The 22299-nt window shown below is 46.4% G+C and overlaps 1 protein-coding gene and 1 long non-coding RNA gene across 3 annotated transcripts; one reads left to right on the top strand and one right to left on the bottom strand.

Annotated features, from left to right (window-relative positions):
• Nucleotides 1-851: 851 nt before the first annotated feature.
• On the bottom strand, nucleotides 852-4645 carry Dctpp1 (dCTP pyrophosphatase 1). 2 transcript variants are annotated; one of them, XM_087208823.1, is made up of 3 exons: nucleotides 4527-4645; nucleotides 2717-2827; nucleotides 852-1287 (listed from the first exon to the last, which is right to left on the bottom strand). In XM_087208823.1, exons 1-3 carry the CDS (start codon nucleotides 4568-4570, stop codon nucleotides 1095-1097), a joined length of 348 nt encoding a protein of 115 aa, XP_087064949.1. In that variant the 5' UTR covers nucleotides 4571-4645; the 3' UTR covers nucleotides 852-1094. The 2 variants fall into 2 exon arrangements, with proteins under 2 accessions (XP_087064949.1, XP_087064948.1); XM_087208822.1 differs by lacking the exon at nucleotides 4527-4645 and adding an exon at nucleotides 3244-3421.
• Nucleotides 4646-4678: 33 nt separating this feature from the next.
• Nucleotides 4679-20757, top strand: LOC147828623 (uncharacterized). The gene is made up of 2 exons (XR_015450356.1): nucleotides 4679-4785; nucleotides 10673-20757. It is a non-coding gene; the product is annotated as an uncharacterized LOC147828623 (long non-coding RNA).
• The last annotated feature ends 1542 nt before the right edge of the window (nucleotides 20758-22299 follow it).

Raw genomic sequence — 22299 nt, 5'->3', positions numbered from 1 at the left:
TCCCCAGATTCACTCACTGGAGGCCAGGCAGGCCAGAGACAGCCCAGAGGGAAGTGATGGTCACACGGTCACATGACGGGAGACAGACAGTACAGGAAGGCTCAACATTATCTTTAGCCAGAGAGAGGACAAGAAATTGACCTATGGGCCAGGGATGTAGCTCAGTGGCACTCCGCCTGCCTCACAAGCGCAAGGTCCTGAGTTCAATCCCCAGTACCAAAAAAAAAGAAATTGACCTAGGCAAGGGGAATGGGTTGTTTTCTTTTTTACCAAGAAGCCCAAGAGGAAAGCGAGTCCTGTTGTCCCTGATTTCTTATTCTGGGCCCTAAAACCTTTGAGCTGAAAAGGCAGACAGTAACTACAACCTTAACAGTTACTCACTGCATGTCAGGCACCACCCTGAACACTAATGACTTAATCCTTACCATTCCACCAGCTGGTACTATTTTCATTTTACTAGTGGAGGAAAGTAATGAAGATGAAGAAAGGTGAAGTAATTTGATGAATATCTCATCTAGTTTATAAGTATCTGAACCCAGACAGCCTGGCTCTAGAATCTGGAGTTTGTTGTTTCTTTTCGTTTTTTTGTACTAGGAATTGAACCCAGAGCTTCATGCATGCTGGGCAACCCCTCTCCTGCTGTGATAAACATGGGCCTCAGTCTGGACCCTTTGACAGCCTCCAGTCTCCCTCACAGGTCCAGAAGGGCAAGAGACTTGGATGAGATCCCATCGGGAATTTGCTGGGAACTGGCTCTCCCTGCAGGTAGGAGGTCCAACAGAGGTATGAGGAGCCCTTTGCAGTACCTGTTGTGGTAATGCCTCCCTGGCCACCCAGGAAGAATCCAGAAGTTGCTGCCCGTAACTGTTTTATTGGGGGAGAGACTATCTTCTGGAGGCCCTCAGGGCCATGACCCGAGAGGAAAGGACTAGAACAAGTTCCACAGCAGAGCCACCCTCCGCTCTTCAGCTGCCATGCTGAGCTGCAGGTGTTGAGCCCTGGCCCATCGATTCACTGGCCAGATCTGCAGGCCCCACAGCCCGGTCTTCAGAGGTGGCGGCCTGGCGCAAGTCTGTATACTTTCAAGCAGAACCTCAGGACAGATGGACGGGGTAGCGCTGCCGGTTGGTGTCCATTTTGGAGAGCACCGCTTGGCACAGATCCACATGGCAGCGGGCTGCTAAGGCCACCAAGTAGATGAGGACATCACTAAGCTCCTCTTGAAGGGCTGCCTGTTCCTTCAGGGGCCAGGCTTGGGGGCCAGGGTCTGCATCAGACTTCCACTGACTGGGGGGAGAACACAAGACACACAGCTGCTAACCAGGATGGCAGGCTCCTCCTCTCTTAGAAGCACCTCAGTCATCAAAGCAATGAACCCCCAGGAAGTTCCGCCAAGGAAACCCCAAGCCATGTGGGCCTCTGGAAGAGACCCCAAGGTAACAGCTAGACCTCGGTCTCTAACTTTGATCCCCCCAAGGAGTGCCCAAGAGAACCTGTCACCTGCTGACAAAGCTTGCAGCCCAGTTCCTGTCATCTCCAGCCCAGCCACTGCCACTGAGGACCAAACTTCTGACCCAGGCCGTGTAGCAGCCTCCCAGTTCACATCCATGATAGCTCATCTGCCTGTCATCGCTGTTCTGTCTTCCCCACCTAAGCCACGGTGACTCTTCCTGCCTTGTACAGAGGCCACCTGCATCAGGGCCTGTCAGCTGGCTCCCTCTTTGAGGTGAGAATGCTTTCCCAGTGGGTGACTCCCAGGATGTTTCCCTGGCCAGTTCCCACCTGTTACTGGTCTTGGCTCAGCCCTCACATTGGCTCACGTCCTCAGGAAGCCTTCCTTTTGTTACTTCCTCTCTCACCCCTGTGTGTTATTTTCCTCATAAAACTGGTCACAATTCCAGATCTTTAAAATTAGTTTCCATATTGCTCATCGATCTCCTTTCACTGTGAACCACATCTGCCTCGTTTGAGCCCTTGTCTCGCGATTCCAGGTGATGCTACTTCATCTGCAACTGCCCAGCCTGCTTCCCTGTCTCTGCCCTTCCCTTGTCCCTGGTCTAGGCCTTGCCATCACTGCTCGGACTACACCAGCCTCCCGCTCCTCAGGTCTCAATCCTCCCTGCAGTACACTGCTCTTCCTACCGCTAAAATCTAGCCAGGTCTTCTGTCCAAACCATCCCATCTCGTCTTTCTGGGGCCTCCTCCTATCCTCTCCTCTCCTCCACAGCCCCACTGCTCATCTTCTAGGTGTCTGGTCCTCTGATGAGCCGGGCACTTGGGATACACAAGGGAACAAAACGGATACAAAATCCTTGGGAAGCTGATCCTGAAAGAACGCTGGATTCTTTCTAAATTTAAGCTGTTGCCCTTTCTTGCCTCACCACGTTTGGAAATGTAGTTCACCTTGTTTGGAGTGTGAAAGCAGGCCTTCTATAGAACACCTTTTCAGCCCCAGAAACTGAGCTGATCCCATCACTTTATTTTTCTTTTTTTTTTTTTGAGACAGGATCTCCGTAGCCCAGGCCGTGCTCAAACTTGCGATCCTCCTCGCAGTGCTGGGGTAAAGGTCACTCCTTCACGACCCTGGGTGTCCTACAGCGGGCCTGGCGCCTGTGCGTCAACTCTGTCTCCTCAGCACCAGGAGGGAAACTGAATCCAGGAGTGTTTTAGGAGCAAATAAATGCTCTCCCTCACACAACACCTTCCCTCTACTTACAAGAGTTCTGCCAGTTCCCCCACTTCCCCCACCAAGGCCAGGAGGAGATTCCGAGGCTGGTGGAACTGGTCCCAGTCCCGTTCAGCAGCAAATTCTGCATGGAGGCGTCGGCTGCAATAGAAACAAACGGTGTGAAGGGATGTAGGACTCAGGTACGGCCCAGTGACACGGAAGAGGCGCGTGGGGCCAGGGGATTCTGCAACTAAGCCCTTGCACGGCCTCGGGCAATCATCTCCTGACGGGTCTGGCTCTTTACCTGGGCGAGCAGGCCTGGCAGACCTCACTCCAGCGCTATTACCGCGCTCCCGCAGCCCAAGGCCCGAAGCCTGGCACCTGGCCGGGCCGCGCGTCACCTGCCCGCTGTAGCACGCACGCCTGTGCGCAGAGGAGGCGCGGGACGCCCCGGCCCTCCGCGCGGTGAGGAGACTCGGAGGCGCCGGCGGGCCGGGCCGAGCACGCGGAGGGACCCGGCGAGGCCGAAAGGGCCCATCGCCCCACACGCCTCCGGCCGGACGAGAAGTTCTTACATGTCCTCGAGCGTGGGCTCCGGGCTGAACCTGAACGCGCCGGCTGCGGCAGCACTGTCCTCTCCCCCACGCCCACAGCCGCCGGACATCCCGCCGCACTGAACCCGGGGCGCTCGAATCCTGGCCCCAGCATCTGACCAATCACGGGCGCCCTCCTTGGCTTCAGGGGGTCGGGACCTCACAGAAATCACCTCGAGGAGAGGGAAGACCAATCACCGACGTGTATTTTGCTACAGCCCGCCCCTTACCCGAACGGGACCAATCTGAGGGAGCTTCAAGCATGGTTTGTACTTCTTGCTGTTTTTGGGGGGGGGGGGTTTGGTACCGGGGGTCCTGGAACTCGGGACCTTCCGTTTGCGAGGCAGGCGGCGGAACCACTGAGCTAAATTCCCGGCCCAACTTCTCGCTCTTTTAATTCTTCCTCCCGGGCCAAACTTCTTTTTTTGTTTTTGTTTTTTGAGACAAGGTCTTGCTTTGTAGTTTAGGCTGGCAATGAACTCACTATATAGCCCAGGCTGGCCTTGAACTCGCAGCAATCCTCCTGCCTCTGCCTCCAAAGTGCTGGGACTACAGCCGTGCGCCACCACGCCCGGCTCAAAAGGCACCGCTGAGCTAAATCCCTGTCCCTAAGGGCCAAACTTCTTAAAGGGAGAGAAGCCAATTTGACCCGCGGAAGGGACTAGAACAGATGGCAGGAGAGCGCGGGCACATCACTTTCCTTTTGGGCAGGTGGCATCAAAGAAATGGCTGGCAGGGAGGAGAGTGTCTGCCAAGTGGAAAATCCTATACGTAAAGGGCCCTGCGCCTAGATTTGGGGGTGGATGGATACCGGGGATTGAACCCAGGGCCTTTGTGTTGAGCTACAGCCCCAGCCCTCTTCTATTTTTATTTTGAGACAGGGTCTCACCAAGTCGCCAAGGTGCCCAGGCTGGACTCTTGTGATCCTTATGCCTCAGCCTTCTGCAAGATGTTAAGCCTCTCAGGGTAGGGACACAGAGACTCCTCTAGACAACCCCGCCCTCTGGATGAGATGGAAGGGAAAGAATGGAGCAGGAGCAAGATCAAAGAGGACCAGGCCCCACAACCCTGCGTCCCACTCCGGCTCCTCACGGGAGTTGATCCCCACCTCTGTCCTGAAGAAAGGAATCAGTACCTCGTCCTCTGCACCGGGCAGACAGAATACCCGGCCGTGTGTGGCCTGTTACAGGCGCTTTGCCCATCTTTGCACCCCATGCGCCGCTCGCAGTCTCAGTGCCCCACACAGGAACCCCAGGCTTGCTTACATTAGAGAATTCATGAGGTGGTAATCATGAAGTGTAGCAGACATCCTGCCCAGTACTAGCAGGCTGTGTCATGTGCTTCTTGCCTTCCATAATTCGGCAGTATTGTTTTCTATCAGGAATCAAGCCGAAGCCCTACGTGACTCAATGGGTATGTCAGACGGCCAACTGGAGGGTTTAGCCCCTCCCTCAATGGCTGCCATGGAAACCCAGGCCCCGCTCTGTGAAGTGGCAGGGCTCTGCTGAGCTCCGTGCAGCTGAGGTAAGCATGACCCCAGTAAAACCCTTTCCCCTGGATTAGGGCTTCTCACTGACCTGATGGGTTACATACTGATTGCACCCGGTCCCAATATCTGTTTGTTCTATCCAACCAAGACAAGCAGTGCCGACTCCCTGACAGCCCTGCCTGGCGCTGTCATGCCAGGTGTTTGGTCCTATATCATTAGATGCCTTCAAACCACACCCTGCTCACTTTCTTCCCACACTTGTAATCAATAAATACTGGATGTCCTTGGGGGCTTTTGTCTTTGCTGCCCACTGATCAGCCCCAAGACCCAGCTTTCTAAATCTCATTTCTTTATTCTTATCAGCTTTGTGTTATAGTGGCTCACCTGAGGCCAGGACCCACTGAGGGTCTCTGGTGACGTCCCCTTTCCTGTTCCCTATAATGAAGTTAATTTCATATCCAAGAACCACTGAGTTATTGACACGGGAAGAGTCCAGGTCTTTGTGAAATCCAAGAACAGTTTTAGAATAATTTATCATTGTACCTCTAATTAGAGTCACTAACTCTGTTCTCCAGAAGCTTAGAGTGTTGCATTTTGGTGGGAGCAAAAGAATAAGAAAATGGAAGAAAGGGTAGATTTTAGAAATTAAGATCCCAATACAGGGGCTGGGGATTAGCTCATTAGCTCAGTGGCACCGAGCCTGCCTCGAAAGCACAAAGTCCTGAGTTCAATCCCTGGTACTGAAAAAACAAACAAACAAAAGATCCCAATATGGGGCTGGGCATACAGCTCAGTGGTGGAGCCGGTGCTTAGCGTGAGGGTTGGGGGTGTGGCAGCTTGAATCCCCAACACCAAAAAGTAAAAAGTCCCAAATTTATGGTACTTCTAGGTACAGTGTATCTCCTGGAGACATGAATGCATAAATACAAAGAGACACATATAAAAAGTTCATCACAGGTTTGTTTGTAATAGAATTTGTACATTGCCGGATACTTATACAATGGACATGTTAGCATCTAAAATTGAATGTAAGCCAGAGAAACAAGTTTGGACTGATTTATACAAGAAAAGGGAATTTACTACTGTATAAAGGTACAAATAGCATCTTCATCATACAGCTGGATCTCCAGAATGAACTGGACTAGGGTAGCTGATTTAAGCATTTTAAATGTTTAATCCTCAAAGCAACCTTTTGAAGTAGACACTATTAAGAGGTCATCCTAATAATATATATACATATATATATATTTTTTGGTACTGGGGATTGAACTCAGGACCTTGCACTTTCGAGGCAAGCACCAGAACCACTAAGCTAAATCCCTGGGCCCCATCCTAATAATATTATTAGTAGGTCATCTCCACTTTACAGATAAGGAGATTGAGAGAATAACCTAACAGCTAGAAAGCCATTAAGTCAGGTTTCAAATTCAGGCAGTTTGGCCTTAGATTCTGATATTAGCACTTACACAATAATGGCTGAAATGGTGATAAATACTCTGGGGAAAATTAAACGTGATATATATAATTACCCAAGATAAACATTATTATTTATCACAAATATAGAGTAGTAAAAAAGAAAATTAAATGTTACTGTATTTAAAAAACTGCCACAGGCCAGGGATTTAGCTCAGTGGTCTCGCTGCCTGCCTCACAAGCTTGAGGTCCCAAGTTCGATTCCTGGTACCAAAATAACAAAAAACACTGCCACGTGGTGTGTTGTTGTAATTCCAACTGCTCTGGAGACTAAGGAAGGAAAATCACAAGTTCAAGTGCAGCCTGGAAAATTTAGCAAGATCCTGTCTCCAAAATGAACCCTGTATTTAACATGCTGTGAAAGGGCTGGTGATGTAGCTCGGGGCAAACACCTGCTTAGCCTGCACAAGGCTCCTCACTTCACTCCTTAGACTGTGTGGCCAGGAAAGCTGTAGTAAGAACCCTTGGTTGGGCCAGCGATTTAGCTCAGTTGTTTCAACGCCTGCTATGCAAGCGCAAGGACCCAAGTTCGATCCCCGGTACCTAAAAAACAAAACAAAACAAAAAAAGAACCCTTGGTTAACCTACTCAATTGTCCTTTTTCCCTTCTCTGTCCTTTTTTTGTTTGTTTGTCCCTTTGTTTGAGGCAGAACCTCGCTGTGCAGTTCAGGCTGGCCTTGAATTCCCTGCCTGGCCTCAAACTCAGGTGCCCCTCCTGCTCTAGCCTGGCCCCTGCGCCCGCCCAGCGTCCCGCCTCCACTGTGGCAAAATCTGTTTCCCTTCTTCTACACTTGTTCGGTCTGAAATGGTCACCACGGCCCATTGCCCTGGCCATCCATGGTTTATGGGTGAGCACGTGACCTAGTTCCTGACAAAGAGAAATGAGAGGAAGGCTGGTGGAGACTCCCAGGAAAGGTTCTTAGTTCTTTTTTGTTTCCTTTTCTTAGTTCTTTTTAAATAGACACAGGCTACTTCTACCCCTAGGTGTTGGTATGTTAGACTATGATTGAGAGGAGAGATATGCCCTGGGCTGAGGTTAGCAGGGGACCAAGATAGAATGGACCTTGATCCTTGATAACAGTTGCTGAGTCACTTATTTTACAAGTTTCAGAAATGTTCTAACTTAAACTTCTGGTTATATGTCCCTTTATTAATCAAGCCACTTTTATTTCTTTTGTGTGTGTGTGTGTGTGGTACCAGGGATCAAACTCAGGACCTTATACTTGTGAGACAGACAATGGCACCACTGAGCTAAATCCCCAGCCACTTTTCCTTGGGTTTTCTAAACTGGGCATGCTGTTTCACACCAGTAATCCCAGCTCTCTGGGAGACTGGGGCAGGAGGATTAGAAGTTCAAGCCCAGCCTGGGTAATTTACAGACTTAACAATACCTTGTCAGAAAACTAAAATTTCTTTTTAAAAAGGAAAAAAGGACTGGGGATGTAGCTCAATTGTGAAGGCCCTAGATTCAATCCCCAGTACCAGGGAGAAAAAAGTTGGAATTTTTATTGCTTGTCTTGGAGAAAGTGAGTTAGTTAGTTTGTTTGTTTGTGAGTCTCACTGTATAGTCCCAGGCTGGCCTTGAATTTTCGGTGATCCTCCTGCTTCAGCCTCTGCAGTGCTGGGATCACAGGTGTGTGCTGCCACTCCAGGCTCAGAAAATAATGTCTAACTTGCTGGAAGATAAGTTGGGTAGAACTCTTGAAGACATTGACATAGGAAAACATTTTATAACAAATCCTCAGTAGCACGGGAACTAGCGCAAAGAATCAACAACTGGGATCTCATCTTATTAAAAAGCTTCTGCACTGCAAGAGAAACCACAAACAGAGCTAAGAGACAACCTACAATGTGGGAAACAAATTTTACCAGCTATACCTCAGACAAAGGACTACTATCTGGAATATATAAAGAACTCAAAAAAATCAGACCCCCCAAATATAAAGATCCAATTCAAAAATGGGCATCTGAAATGAACAGACATTTCTCAGACAAACAAGTAAAAGCAGCAAATAAATATATGAAAAAATGTTCGACATCACTGGTACCAAAAAAAAACACACAAAGAAAGAAATCAACCAATAACAAATGTTGGTGGGGCTGTGGGGAGAAAGGAATCCTTCTCCTTCTCTTTTTTTTTTTTTGATAGCGGGGATCAAACTTGGGACCTTGCCCTTGCAAGGCAGGCGGCAGAACCACTGAGCTAAATCCCTGCCCCTTCTCCATTGCTGATGGGAGTGCAGACTGGTGCAACCACTGTGGAAATCAGTATGGAGATACCTCAAAGAACTAGGGCTAGAGCTCCCATTTGACCCAGCTATCCCTCTGGTGGGGATCTTTCCAAAAAAATTGAAAGAATCATACTACAGTGATATATGTGCACCCATGTTCATAGCGACATAGAGTTTGTAATAGCTAAAGTTTGGAAACAGCCCAAGTGCCCATCAACTGGAAACTGGATAAAGAAGATGTAGTTTTTTTATAAAATAGAGTACTACTCAGCCATATAGAGAAGCTAGAGACATTTATAGCTAACTGGATGCATATCGAGCCCATACTCTTAAGTGAAATAAATAGGACACACGTGTGTAAATACTGAATAGTTTCTCTAGTGTGAAAAATTAAAAGTGTAAATAAGGTTCAAATGGTATAATTGATAATGTGAAATAGGAAGTAAAGGTCTAAAGGAGTAGGGGACGTGGGAAGGGTAGAGGAAAGGAAAGAAGGGAAAGGAAAAAATATGAGAAAAGGAAAAAATGGAAACAAAGTCTTTGTAAATAGGGAATGGGGAAAAATAAGAACCAAGATACATCATGTACAGGTACAAGATCCCAACGAGTAATGTAACTATTTTATACCTAAAATGTACCAATAAACTTAATGAAAATTTAAAAAAAGAAAATAATGTTTAAAGTGAGTAAAAGTCACCTTTTACCCACCTAGGCATGGTGAAACATGCCTATGATCCCAGCACTCAGGAGGCTGAGGCAAGAGGATCTCCACAAGTTCCAGGCCAGCCTGGAATAAGTTCAAGGGCCACGCTGAACTGCATAGCAGGAATGTCAAGAGAAGAGAAGAGGGGGGAGGGAGGGGGAGGGAGGGGAGGGGAGGGGAGAGTCAATTCGAATGTGCAAGGCCCTAGTTTCATCCCTAGCACCACCAAGAAGGGGAGGGCATAGCGCTCTGGGAACAATCAATGCTCAAGGCAAGAAGGACATGATTTGCTCTAAAAATGGAAAGAATTCTAGGACCTGGGGGTCCAGCTCAGTGCTTAGCATGGAGGATGTACTAGATTTAATCCCCAGAGCATATACACACTTACGCATACACCCATACATAGACACAGGCCCGGACACACACACACACACACACACACACACGCACAGAGGACAGTGTTCCAGAATGACTGAATATCTGGTTTGTATGCTGCTGCACTGCTAAATAAAATGAGAGCAGAAAATTAGCCATTGGAGCTGGGCATGGTGGCACATCCCTGTAATCCCAGCATGTTGGAGGACTGAGGCAGGAGGGTCATGAGTTTGAGTCCATCTTGCCCAAATTAGCAAGAGTCTGTCTCACAATTTAAAAATAAAAGGGGCTGGGGATGTAGCTCAGTGTGAAGGCCTTGGGTTCAATCCGAAGTCCCCCACACGCATACAAGTTAGCCACTGAATTAAGCAATGTGAAGATTAGATATGGAAAATAGGAGGGAAAAAGTGGTCCCAAGTCACTTCTGGCTTCTGGCTAGAGTAACTGCATGGATAGTTTTGCTCTTTGCTGAAATGAAGGCATAGAAGATGCAAAGGTTGGTGGAAGACAATGAATTTGGTTTGAGTCCAGGATGCCTCTGGGACAGTGGTGAACCTGTGGCACATGTGCAGCAGTGGGCTGTTTGTGTCACTGAGAGCTCTAAAGAGTTCACCATCCCTGCTCAAGGATATCTAGGTGCTGTCCTGCAGGCCCGGTCCATAGGTCTAAGTCCAGGCTCACTGGGTGCCTGGTGGATCAGGGAATGGAAGTTTTGTGTACCCGCAGGACCTTCCCTGGAGCCTGTTAAACTTCTCCAGACAAGAACCCCAACTCTTTGTAATGAAATATGTATTATAAAACACCACTTAAACGGTGGCCTTCTCTGAAATCCTCTATGGCTCCAATTTTGTTTGTTTTTTGGGGGGTTATTTTTGGTACCGGGGATTGAACTCGGGTCCTTCTGCTTGTGAGGCAGGCGGCGGAACCACTGAGCTAAATCCCCAGCCCTATGGCTCCAATTTTGGAAGAGTAAGGGACCAGGACTTCTAGAGCTCAAGGATCAGATGGTCCTTGGAGCTGACAGGAAGGAAGAGACGTACTGTCCTGGCTGCTTTTGCCCTCCTTCCAGGAGGTCCCTGATCGAGTTGTGAAGGTTTTGTAAACCGTCCTGCAGGAACTTTCAAATTCTGTTCTCCATAGAATCATCTTCTGAAGACCAACCAAGCTCAGAACAAAAGGATGGACGTGAATGTCTAATTAGCCCCTCAGTGGAAGTTCTTCTCTCAGCCTCTCTGTCAGCCACACCCCCAGGACGGGTCGGTTTTCTCTATTCTCTCGTGACACATTTTAGCAACCCAGCCTCCCTGCTTTAATCAGGGCCTTGATGTGTTTGGTCTTGTTTTTTGGTTTACATGTTTTCTGCTCTTAATAATCCTGTCCTCTCAAGGAATTGGGTCTTTTCAAACTAAAGGTGTTTCTCTAGCTCAAGCCAATAAATACTTAGTGACAGGATAGGTTGTCAGGGTCAGACAGACATGCACAAAGTGCGAACCTGTTGCTGCTCAAAACTGGCCACCTCCCCCGTAGAGCGGGTTGGCGTAACTGGTCCCAGTATGGCTCTTTGGGGACACTAGAGTGGAAGACAAGGCAGCAGCTGCAGAACAGCCACAGAGGCCATGGCTGAGCAGGTGGTGTGAGGCAGGGAACCTGGACTGGTCAGAGGTCCCAGAGCCAATGGTGTGACGGGAAACTGAGTCAGGTGCCTGGGCGCCCACTCACCAGTGCCCTTGGATTGCTTCTCTCCTCTTAGTCTCATGTCCCTGAGTGTATAGTGGAGGCATGGCCTCCAAGGACCCTTTCACATACATGCTGGGAGGAACTGGACAAGATGTATTTATTCATGGCTGTATCCCCAGCACCTACCACACTACTGCTCATACTGAAGGTGGATCCATCGGCCTCACTGCTTTTGAATTGGGAGATAGAGGACAAGGTGCTGCTATAACTTGGGATATTGCTTCTTGGTAAAATTTTCAGGAGAGAACCGGGGATTTAGCTCAGCCGCGCTGCACCTGCCTTGCAAGTTTGGGCCCTAGTACCAAAAAAATTTTTTAGGAGAACCCAGGATAAAGGGATCTCTAACCACGCCCATTCAGGTCAGGGAGCCCCAACACCCTTAGAGGTCTCTCCCCAATCTAGTTTTCCAGCCTTACCCCCTTATACGTGTGGGGAAATACACCCAGATGCTCCCTGGGCTCCCTCCCTGCCTTTGCTTCTTCCATTCCCTCCATCTGAAATGCCCTTGTCCTCCTCTGCACATTCAAGCTCAAATTCAACTGCCCTGAAGACCTCTGCTTCACAGCCACCTCCTGTGGAGGGCCTTCCCAGGTCTCCTCCCAGAAGGAAATCACATGGCCTTTTAGCTCTTCATCCACTCCAGTTCTCCTGACTCACCATTTTCACTGTAATCCTCAGATGATTGGTGTCCTTGTCCTAGATCTCCCCCCAGACCACAGTCTCTTGAAGAATAAAAGTATCAGGCTTTGTTTCCTCAGAGGGCCTGGCACTCGATGGATCAAGTAAACAGTAGTGTGTCATGGGATCCCCTCCAGGACTTCCATAAGTGGGCATGGCCACACCTATTTTACAGACAGGATACCCAGGCTGAGAGAGCCCAGGAGACTTGCACAAGGTCACCCAGAAAGGCAGAGGCTCAGAGCACTCCCCAAATGCTCCTTAATAGATGCAGGAAACGGGCCGGGCATTTAGCTCAGTGGTTCTGGCGCCTGCCTCACAAGCTCCAGGTCCTAAGTTCTATCCCCGGTACCAAAAACAAAAAAAATTTAAATAGATGCAGGAAGCCTCCCCACTCCCCTGAGAGAGCTAAGGGGCAGCCCACATGTGGTGAGGTCACCTTCCTGTCTTTTTTTTTAGGGTGAGCTCCATCACCTTCTCTATTTATAATTCCTGTGTTGGGAGCAATGCTACATAATTCTAGGGATAAATCATTTGGTTAGCCTAGTTCTCTTGCCTACAGCCCAGCTACAGAATAACTCCAGTTTGGCCTCCGGTCACAACTGAGACTTCAGTGATCCAGTAATGCTGTGATTCTCCAGGACAAGAGACATCCTGGGAGAACAAACATCTGCTCAGTTCCTCATTGTTCTTGGACTGATTAACATCTTGTTTGCCGGAGATGTACTGAACTCTCTGCAAGCCTTCCCGTTACACCTTGTTTATCCCAATGTGAACTGTTGAACTCTCTGCAAGTCATTTGTTACATTTGTTTCTCCCGATGTACTGAATAAAAGGTGTGGTAAGCTGGGGGCTTTGTCTTTGCTGCCCAGAGCAGCACTGATCAGACCCAAAGCTCAGCTTCTCAGTCTCATTTTTCTACCTTTCCTGTAATTCGCCGTGTGCTGCCGTGGCTCGCAGGAGACCAGGACTCACTGCAGAGGTTCTGGTAACGTCCCCTTCCCCTGTCCCCTACATTTGGCGCCCAACGTGGATATGAATCGGATCCAGGGGTGAACTCGCCTGTGAGACAAACTTGGAGTAAGAGAGACAGCACACGGATCTCCCAGGACGATTTCCGGACTAGGACGAGGGACACTGGTGGTAAGTGTGTCCAGCTGGGGGTAATTTTCTATCTTTACTGATTTATAACTATGGGTCAGTCTCTGTCAACAGAACAGCGTAACTTTGCCAAATTACTTAAGTCGCTATTAAAACAAGCTATGTACCCAGTACCTAAGGGTGCTGTGATAGATTTGGTAAAAGACATGCAAATATATGTCCCATCCTTTCCCCAGGAAGGGACAACTAACTTAATAGCATGGGAACGTGTAGGTACCATTCTCCGTGAGGCTCAGCGAAGGGGTGATCGTCTCTCCCCCCGAACACTCCCCACTTGGGCCTTAGTCCACTCTGCTCTCAAATGCTCTCATTCAGTTCAGGAAACCTTGGCTACCCCTCCCCCCACCAACCCTTCTGTCCAGGTTTCCCCTTGTTCGGCTTCTTCTCCGGTTTGCTTTCGTCTCACTGCGGCTTCTGCTCCACCGCCACAGCGTGCTGAGGAAGACCCTAACTCTCTAGCCCCTCAGCCATCTCGCAGAGGTCTAGCTGCCCCTCTTGTGAATCCCTCTTCTGGGGCCACTCCCTATCGCCGTGCCTTGCAAAAGGCTGTGACATCAGGCAAGGCAATGGGAGACCCTTTGTGCTTTCCTGTCTCAGTTTTGCCTGATCCTGACAACTCAGAGGTGGACATGTATGTTCATGCCTCATTTGATTTTAATATTCTAAAGGACCTCAGGCAGAGCGTGCTAATGAATGGTGTCCAAAGCTGCTATACAGTAGGTTTGTTGGACAATGTACTTCAGACTTATTCTCTGGTTCCTCATGATGTTTTTCATCTTGCAAAAACGTGCCTATCCCCAGCTCAGTATCTCCACTTTGAGGTGGAACTTCATTCTTTAATCAGGGAACAGGCTCATAAAAATGCTCAGGGAGATGCTCAGTCGAGAGAAGTTACTATGGACATGTTTTTGGGCACAGGTGACTTTTCGGATTTAAGCAGGCAGGCCTGTTGCCCAGCGTTACTCTTCCACCAGCTAGAGGACCTCCTGCGGAGGGCTTGGGCTTCTGTGCCAGTTGAGGGTGCGCCGATGAAATCTTTTACTCAAATCATGCAAGGGCCGGTGGAAACTTACACAGAATTTGTAGCAAGATTACAACAAACTGTTAGGAGACAGATTTCTAATTCCCAGGCAGCAGACATCCTGATCTTACAGTTAGCCTATGAAAATGCTAATATGGATTGCAAACAGGCAATAAATCCTGTTCGCTCCTCTAAAGATCTTGGAGCCTATATTAAGGCATGCCAGAATATTGGGTCTCCTTTATACAATTCAGCTCTGATGGCTCAAGCCATCTCCCAACATTTACGAGGTACACACAGTGATTTAAAATGTTTTAATTGTGGAGAAATGGGGCATCTCAGAAAAAACTGTAAAATAAAAATGGCTTTACAAGCTGAACCAGGGCCACTGAGTCAGGCATCCAGAGAAAACAAGGTACCGCCTGGCCTTTGCCCTCGATGCCGAAAAGGCATTCACTGGGCTAAAGATTGCCGCTCCAAATATGATAGGGATGGTGCACTGCTGCCGGGAAACGGAAATCGAGCCCTTCCCCGGGCTCGGGAAACAATAGGGGATCAGGGCCAGGGGGCCCCAGTCCCCCTGAGTCAGCGGTACCCAGTTCAGACCCGTGCACAAGTACAAAATCAGACAACATGGGTGTCCGGAGGGACATTTCTTCCCTCCTCAGGGGAACACTGGGAAGCTCAGGAATAGATCTTTCTGCTGCTCAGAGAGTTCGCCTGCTGGGAGGTGAGACTCTGGTATCTGTCCCCACAGGAATTCATGGACACCCCCCCCCCCCAACCATTGGCTTGATACTTGGAAAATTCTCTCTAACTTTGAAAGGCATTACTGTTACTCCAGCTATTGTTAATTCTGATTGTACCTCGGAATTGTGTGTTCCTGTTAGCTCCACAGGACTTTGGGTAATAGAACAAGGAGATTATATTGCACAATTGTTGCTCTTGCCTAAACCACAATTAAATAATGTTAGCGTTAAAAATTCCCAAGAGGGTCCTCAGCCAGAAATTCCTCAAGAAGAAATTTATTTCACCCAAGAGATTTCCAAAAACCGCCCCATGTGCAAAATTAAATTGAATGGCAAATTCTTTACAGGGCTGATAGACACAGGCGCGGATGTGTCTGTGATCGGCACATGTTTTTGGCCATCATCTTGGGGGAAAAAACCAACTAAAACATCTCTGGTAGGCCTTGGCACCCCCCATCAAGTTTTACAAAGCTCCATTCTTCTGCCTTATGAAGGGCCTGATGGTCAATTGGGATATATTTGTCCTTACATAGCTCCCATACCTGTAAACTTATGGGGCAGAGACTTGTTGGAAGAATGGAGAATTGTAGTGACTGCTTTGCCACCTGAAACTTCACCGGGCCAACAGATGATGTCTAAAATGGGATATGAACCAGGAAAAGGATTGGGCAAGCAACTTCAGGGAACAACACAGCCTATAAAACAGAAACAAAAAAATAATCGCTTTGGAATTGGATATGATCAAAATTTTTAGTTGGGGCTATTGAGAAAGTTTCTCCACCCAAGGCAGCCTTGCCTTTACAATGGAAATCAAATGATCCCATTTGGGTTAATCAATGGCCCCTACCACAGGAGAAACTAACCATTCTACAACAACTCATATTAGAGCAAGTTAACAAGGGGCATTTGGAACCATCTGTGAGCCCTTGGAACACACCTATCTTTGTTATTCCTAAAAGGTCAGGCAAATGGCGTTTGCTTCAGGACTTACGTGCAGTTAATGCTAGCCTCATTCCAATGGGGGCACTGCAACCTGGCTTACCGAACCCAGTGGCAATCCCCCAGAAGTGGCCGCTTATAATTATAGATTTAAAAGACTGCTTCTTTAACATTCCTTTGTGGCCAAGTGACCGACCTCGATTTGCCTTTTCGGTACCTAGCACAAATTTTAAAGAACCAATGAAGCGCTTTCAGTGGACTGTGTTGCCTCAAGGAATGGCTAACAGCCCCACATTGTGTCAGCTTTTTGTAGCACAGGCTCTTCAAGCTACTCGTAAATTATTCCCTACTGTATATTTAACACATTATATGGATGACATACTAATCTCTGCAAATACACAACAGCTACTTTTACAGGCCTTTGCTGTTGCAAAGAAGGATTTAGTGCGTTTTGGATTGTGCATAGCACCTGAAAAAGTTCAACTATCTGAGCCTTATATTTACCTGGGTACCTTGTTATCAGAACGATCGGTTAAGCCACAAAAGATACAATTTAGGACAGACAAATTAAAAACATTAAATGATTTTCAAAAATTATTAGGTGATATTAATTGGATTAGGCCTAAGATAGGGATAGCAACTTTTCAATTGCAAAATTTATACAAAATATTACAGGGAGATTCTGATGTTAATTCCCCTCGAAAATTAACTCTGGAGGCACAAAAGGAGCTACAGTTAATAGAACAAAGCATACATAACCATCAGGTTTTTCCTATCAACTCTAATTATCCAGTTTATTTGTTTGTGCTTAACACCCCCCACTCACCTACAGGCTTAAATAGGGCAATGGTACGAAAAACGGGTCTTTCCCATGGAATGGTTGTTTTTATCTAACCAGTTAGTGAAATCTCTACAATTATATCTAGAACAAATTGCAAAAATAGTTTCCTCGGGACGTAATCATACCTGACAATTATTTGGTGCTGACCCTCATTTCATCATTATCCCAGTTGATAAGGATCAAATGCAGATGCTGCTACAGACTGCTTTATATTGGCAAGTAGCCTTTGCAGATTTTATTGGACATATAGATAATCATTACCCTAGTGATCCTCTGTTTCAGCTTTTTTTACAACATGAGTTTATTCTCCCCAAGGTTACTCAATTTCAGCCATTGCAAGGTGCCTCAACCTATTTCATTGATGGCTCCTCTAAGGGCCAAGCAGCAATTTGGAGCTCTTCCTTTAGTTATGTGTTGCCTACATCTGGTCTCTCTGCTCAGCGGTCAGAGTTGCTAGCCATTTTATTTGTGATTGAAAACTTTCCCTCCCAACCTCTCAATATTTTAAGTGATTCCTTTTATGCAGTTTGCTTGACTCAAAGATTGGAAGGAGCTATGGTCCGCTCTACCTTAGAACCCAAATTATTAAACCTGTTTTTAAGATTACAAAAGGCCATACGTCAAAGAACTTCTCCCTTTTATATTGGACATATTCGATCACATACGAACCTTTCTGGGCCACTTTCCTATGGCAATGCACAAGCAGATCAGCTTATAGGATTCCTTGCTGCTTTTGATCAGGCTAAGGAATCACATAGTTATTTCCATCAAAACTCCAAGGCACTACAACATGATTTTCAGCTCTCTCGAGCTCAGGCACGACAGATAGTTATGGCTTGTCCTAGTTGCCAGCAGATTCCACGGCCCATTCCCCCTGAGGGAACTAACCCTCAAGGCCTAGCCGCCAATATGATTTGGCAGATGCATGTGACGCATGTTCCCTCTTTTGGAAAGTCTCGATTTGTACATGTCTCTATAGATACATTTTCACACATGATACATGCCACGTGTCACTCTGGTGAGAAAGGTCACCATGTTCAACAACACTGCTTGTCTGCCTTTGCTGCCATGGGAGTGCCCAAAAATATTAAAACTGACAATGGCCCATCATATGTTAATAAATTTATCCAAAAATTCATTCTTATTTGGCATGTTAAGCATAGTACTGGTATCCCATATAATCCACAAAAACAAGCCATAATAGAAAGGGCCCATGCCACCCTCAAACATCAATTACTTAAACAATCACAAGGAAATCAGCTGCCTCCACAAGCTCGTTTAGATCTAGCCGTTTTTGTACTCAATTTTTTAAATCCTGTAGCAGGTTCCACACAACCACCTGCTATGCTCCATTGGCAAATGGATGGCATGATTAAGACTCAAAAACCACAAGTCCTTTGGAAAGATGTCCAAACAGGTAAGTGGAATGGCCCCGCTGCCTTAATAACTTGGGGGAAAGGTTTCGCCTGTGTCCTAACAGATAATGAGAAAAACTTATGGCTACCCTCCTGGAACGTGAGACCGTGGGTCACGCTGGTGGAACCGCCAACATCTCGCAGAATGAGTGATAGCACCCTGGCTGAAAGCGATGAGCCAGCTACACCTCAGGGACCCACCTCACCAGCGACAACCAACAAATCCATGGCAGGGTCCAGGACTGAGATGATGCCCCCAGAGGAATGATAATTGTAGATTTATGGTAAAAAATTTATGAAGGTGGGGGACAACTTCAAAATGCTCCTTTTATATTTACAGGTATAAAAGCGCTTTCATTCCTTCTGATTCTAATCTCGAGATCTCTGTTAATTGACTATTCCAAAGTTTTTGACCAGTCATACAATTATAAATCTAATAATCATAAAACGGATATTACGATTCAATTTGGTTAAATATATTTGAGTGCACTCTAATTTTATAAATTGTCTTATATGTTTGTCTGTTGTCTGTTGTTTGTCTGTACAGTTGAGCTCAATTTTTTTTTTCTCTTTTCCTTTTCACCTTTTGAAAAAAATTTTTAAAAAGATATTCACCTATTGTTAAATTTGCTTACAGATAATTGTTATTAAATTAAAGGCATGCCTTCCTTCCCAGGTTGCTAACTGATCAAAGTGCCACCAAGATTTATTTTATAAAAGTAATGTATATTGTCACCTACATGCAATAATCAAATTGCAATAAGCAGTTGCAAAATAGGAAGATATATATATTCTTATTCTTTGTTTGTGAAAATAGATAGAAACTGTGGGTACTCCCTTTGGTGAATAAAGAAGTGGCCACCCAGAAAATAATTATTCTGGTCTTAATTCACTAAAGGGACCCCCTAGTAATTTTTATAATCTTATGGGAGACACACCACAACAAATATTGTCTCAATGTGTTATTATAAATTGATTACATTGGTTATCATTGAAGTTTAAATTCTAAATATGTTATAAATTGATTACATTGGTTATCATTGATGTTTAAGCGCTAAATATGTGATTGTAAAATGTATACATTGGTTACGTTCTGAATATGTTATTGTAATATGTCCACATTGGTCATCTTCAAAAGTTTAATTTCTGTGTCATAAAAAAGTGTTATTAGAAAGATGGTTTTGGTACCAAACTACAGTGAAGAACATAAGGTTTTATGTAACTGTGATATTTATTACTGCTCCTTTTCTGGTGTACAAAATGTATTCATGCCCTCTAATTGTATGGGTCTTCTAACATTGTTTATGGTAATAGCCTTTTGATTCAGGTATTTGCCCTTCTCATGCTCCAGCCACCTATGAAAATAGGCACACTTGTAGGCTGATATATTTACCTTAGATGACGTCCTATAAAAAGATAGCTACTCAGGGATCCAACCACAACAGCAACTATCATTGGCAATAATAACAGTTTAACTATATTTTTATTCCAAAATGCTTATATCCAGGTAAAATTATAATAGTTGAGTTCACTACTCCTCTTACAATGCTAATGTTATTGATCTTCTCTTCTGGGTGTTCAACAACCAAAGTTTAGAGACCAAAACTGAAGAGGTATTTGGGCTAAGAAGGCAGCCAATATTTTGGCCCTGGCCCTCAAAGGTCAACAACAATAACAAAAAGATCCAGGACATGAGGGAACCATCTCTGAGATCCTGCATTTTTGGTGAGTCATCCAACCTCCTGAGCAGGGAGGTTGCTGAACACCAAAACAGTAAAGATCCAACAAAAAGTGTGCCAAAGGAATGTCACCTGGAGGAAAAAAAATCTCCCATGCTTTCGCAGGAAGCAACATGGTCAAGCAAGGCCGTGACATATCCTGATGGCTGACACTGACAGAGGAGCTAAGAGGCTGTATGCATGGTTCCAAAACAGTGCCTGTGGAGACTTAATTGACCTTGTTAGGTAACAAGAGATTGATTTTATTTAATATAGGTCTCACCGTAACTTGGTCTTAAACACCCAGTAGAAAAGTATAACTAAAGACAATAGTTATTTGAGTTCAACAAAAGTTTTAAGTTTTTAAACCCAATGTTTAAAAACAAATTGTTAGATTTTTTAATCCTTTTACAGCCCCAATCCAGAAAGGTTATGCTTATTATAGACAGCTAAGCCAGTCAAACTATAGATCCTCACACAACATAGGGACAAGCCATTGTTGGGTGTGCTTGCTTTTCATAAAACTCCTTCACATAAAACAAAAAGAAAGGGAGATATGTTGGGAGCAATGCTACATAATTCTAGGGATAAATCATTTGGTTAGCCTAGTTCTCTTGCCTACAGCCCAGCTACAGAATAACTCCAGTTTGGCCTCCGGTCACAACTGAGACTTCAGTGATCCAGTAATGCTGTGATTCTCCAGGACAAGAGACATCCTGGGAGAACAAACATCTGCTCAGTTCCTCATTGTTCTTGGACTGATTAACATCTTGTTTGCCGGAGATGTACTGAACTCTCTGCAAGCCTTCCCGTTACACCTTGTTTATCCCAATGTGAACTGTTGAACTCTCTGCAAGTCATTTGTTACATTTGTTTCTCCCGATGTACTGAATAAAAGGTGTGGTAAGCTGGGGGCTTTGTCTTTGCTGCCCAGAGCAGCACTGATCAGACCCAAAGCTCAGCTTCTCAGTCTCATTTTTCTACCTTTCCTGTAATTCGCCGTGTGCTGCCGTGGCTCGCAGGAGACCAGGACTCACTGCAGAGGTTCTGGTAACGTCCCCTTCCCCTGTCCCCTACATTCCTGATGATTCTAATTTCCACCCAAGGCCTTTCCCTCCACTACCTATAGCTCCATTTTGCTGCCCTCCCCCAAGGCTGAGGTGGCTCCCTGTTCTCAACCTTGAGCCTTTCCCGGGGTAACTAATAGGACCCAGGCCAGGGAAACATCCGATCACTTTCCTTCCCTTCCCTACTGCCCACCCCAGCCTAGTGAATGAACCAACCAGGCCCGAGGCTCGAATTTGTGCTCCAATTTCTTCTAAAAAACCTGCTTACTAGATTAGTGGTACCAGCATCCACCACTAGGAGTCACCAAGAACCGGTACAGTGTGAAAAGAGAGGGTGCTAGGGCCCCCAATGTCTACTGCACTCGATTTCGCCCACTGCTCATGTGTCATCCAATATATTCTGAGCACTAACTGTGGCCCGGGCAGTGTCGCAGGTGCTGGGTATATTGAACATCGCTCCCGCTTTGCAGTTTCCGTATCGGGCAATGGTAAAGTAAATTACCAAGATAATTACACAGAGGGTAAGAACTATGAAGCAAATAAACAGGGCGATGAGTTGGACACTGGCTGGGTGTTGCCTGGGAGGTGAGCGAGGCCTCCTTTGGTTTGGTTTTGCTTAGCTTTTGGTGGTGGTTTTTGAGAGAGCCTCCCTATGCAGCCCAGGCTGGCCTGGACCTCTTAATCCTCCTGCCTCACCCTCCCGAGTCCTGGGATTCCAGGTGTGAGTTGCCACACCTACAGAGAGGGCCTCTTTGAGGAGGTTTTATTTGAGCTGAGACAGGACTGAGAATAAGCCAGCTAGTTAGAGTCTAAAATGACTTTCCAGACAGGAACTGCAGGTAAAAAGGGTGGTCTGAAGACCCGTGGGAAACCTTTTGGGCTAGAGCTTGCTGAAGAGGTAGGAGTGCCTTGAGGCAAAGGTGGAGTCTGTATGGGGTGGGAACATTCAGGGATTCTGTGGAAAGCTATGTAAGAGGTTTGAGGGCCAAGGATTTAGCTCAGTGGTCCCACCGCCCGCCTCAAAAGTGCAAGGACCCCAGTTCGATCCCTGCTGTGGGACTGCATGATTCCAAAATCAATTATTCCCCTAGCCTCTATTGTACTTGTAAATTAATGGTTAAAATGTGCTTGTTAGTTCTGGGATAATAGAATCTGTAACGAAACAGTTCCTAAGTAAAATTGCTCAACCCCTTGTTTGTCCGGAGAATGAATGTTCCCGGGCCCACTACCTGTAGAACAATCCATCAATGTGTCTGCTGACCATCAGTACGTGACGGTCGTGACCATTAGTGTGTATGTCTGCTGACCATCAGTACGTGACAGTCGACCACTAACCTTTGTTCCTTTTTTTCGTAAATCTACATGTTAACCTCCCCCTCAACCCCCTATAAAACAGCCTCGGACTCTGAGCCAGTTGCCTCTCTCAGCTACTTTGCTTTGG

The sequence above is a fragment of the Heterocephalus glaber genome, unplaced genomic scaffold (assembly GCF_053883595.1).
Source record: "Heterocephalus glaber isolate CG9 unplaced genomic scaffold, H.glaber_assembly_v1.0 deba00000943, whole genome shotgun sequence".
Classification (NCBI taxonomy): Eukaryota; Metazoa; Chordata; class Mammalia; order Rodentia; family Bathyergidae; genus Heterocephalus; species Heterocephalus glaber.
This window is presented reverse-complemented; position numbering and strand designations above follow the sequence as displayed.

What these genes read in the sequence shown, in the direction of transcription:
- Dctpp1 (XM_087208822.1), bottom strand. Translation starts at nt 3,332, where the DNA reads ATGTCCGGCGGCTGTGGGCGTGGGGGAGAGGACAGTGCTGCCGCAGCC. An exon ending in GAGCCCACGCTCGAGGACAT is followed by an intron (nt 2,828 to 3,243) that starts GTAAGAACTTCT and finishes TTTCTATTGCAG; the next exon opens with CCGACGCCTCCATGCAGAAT. An exon ending in GGGGAACTGGCAGAACTCTT is followed by an intron (nt 1,288 to 2,716) that starts GTAAGTAGAGGG and finishes TTCTCCCCCCAG; the next exon opens with TCAGTGGAAGTCTGATGCAG.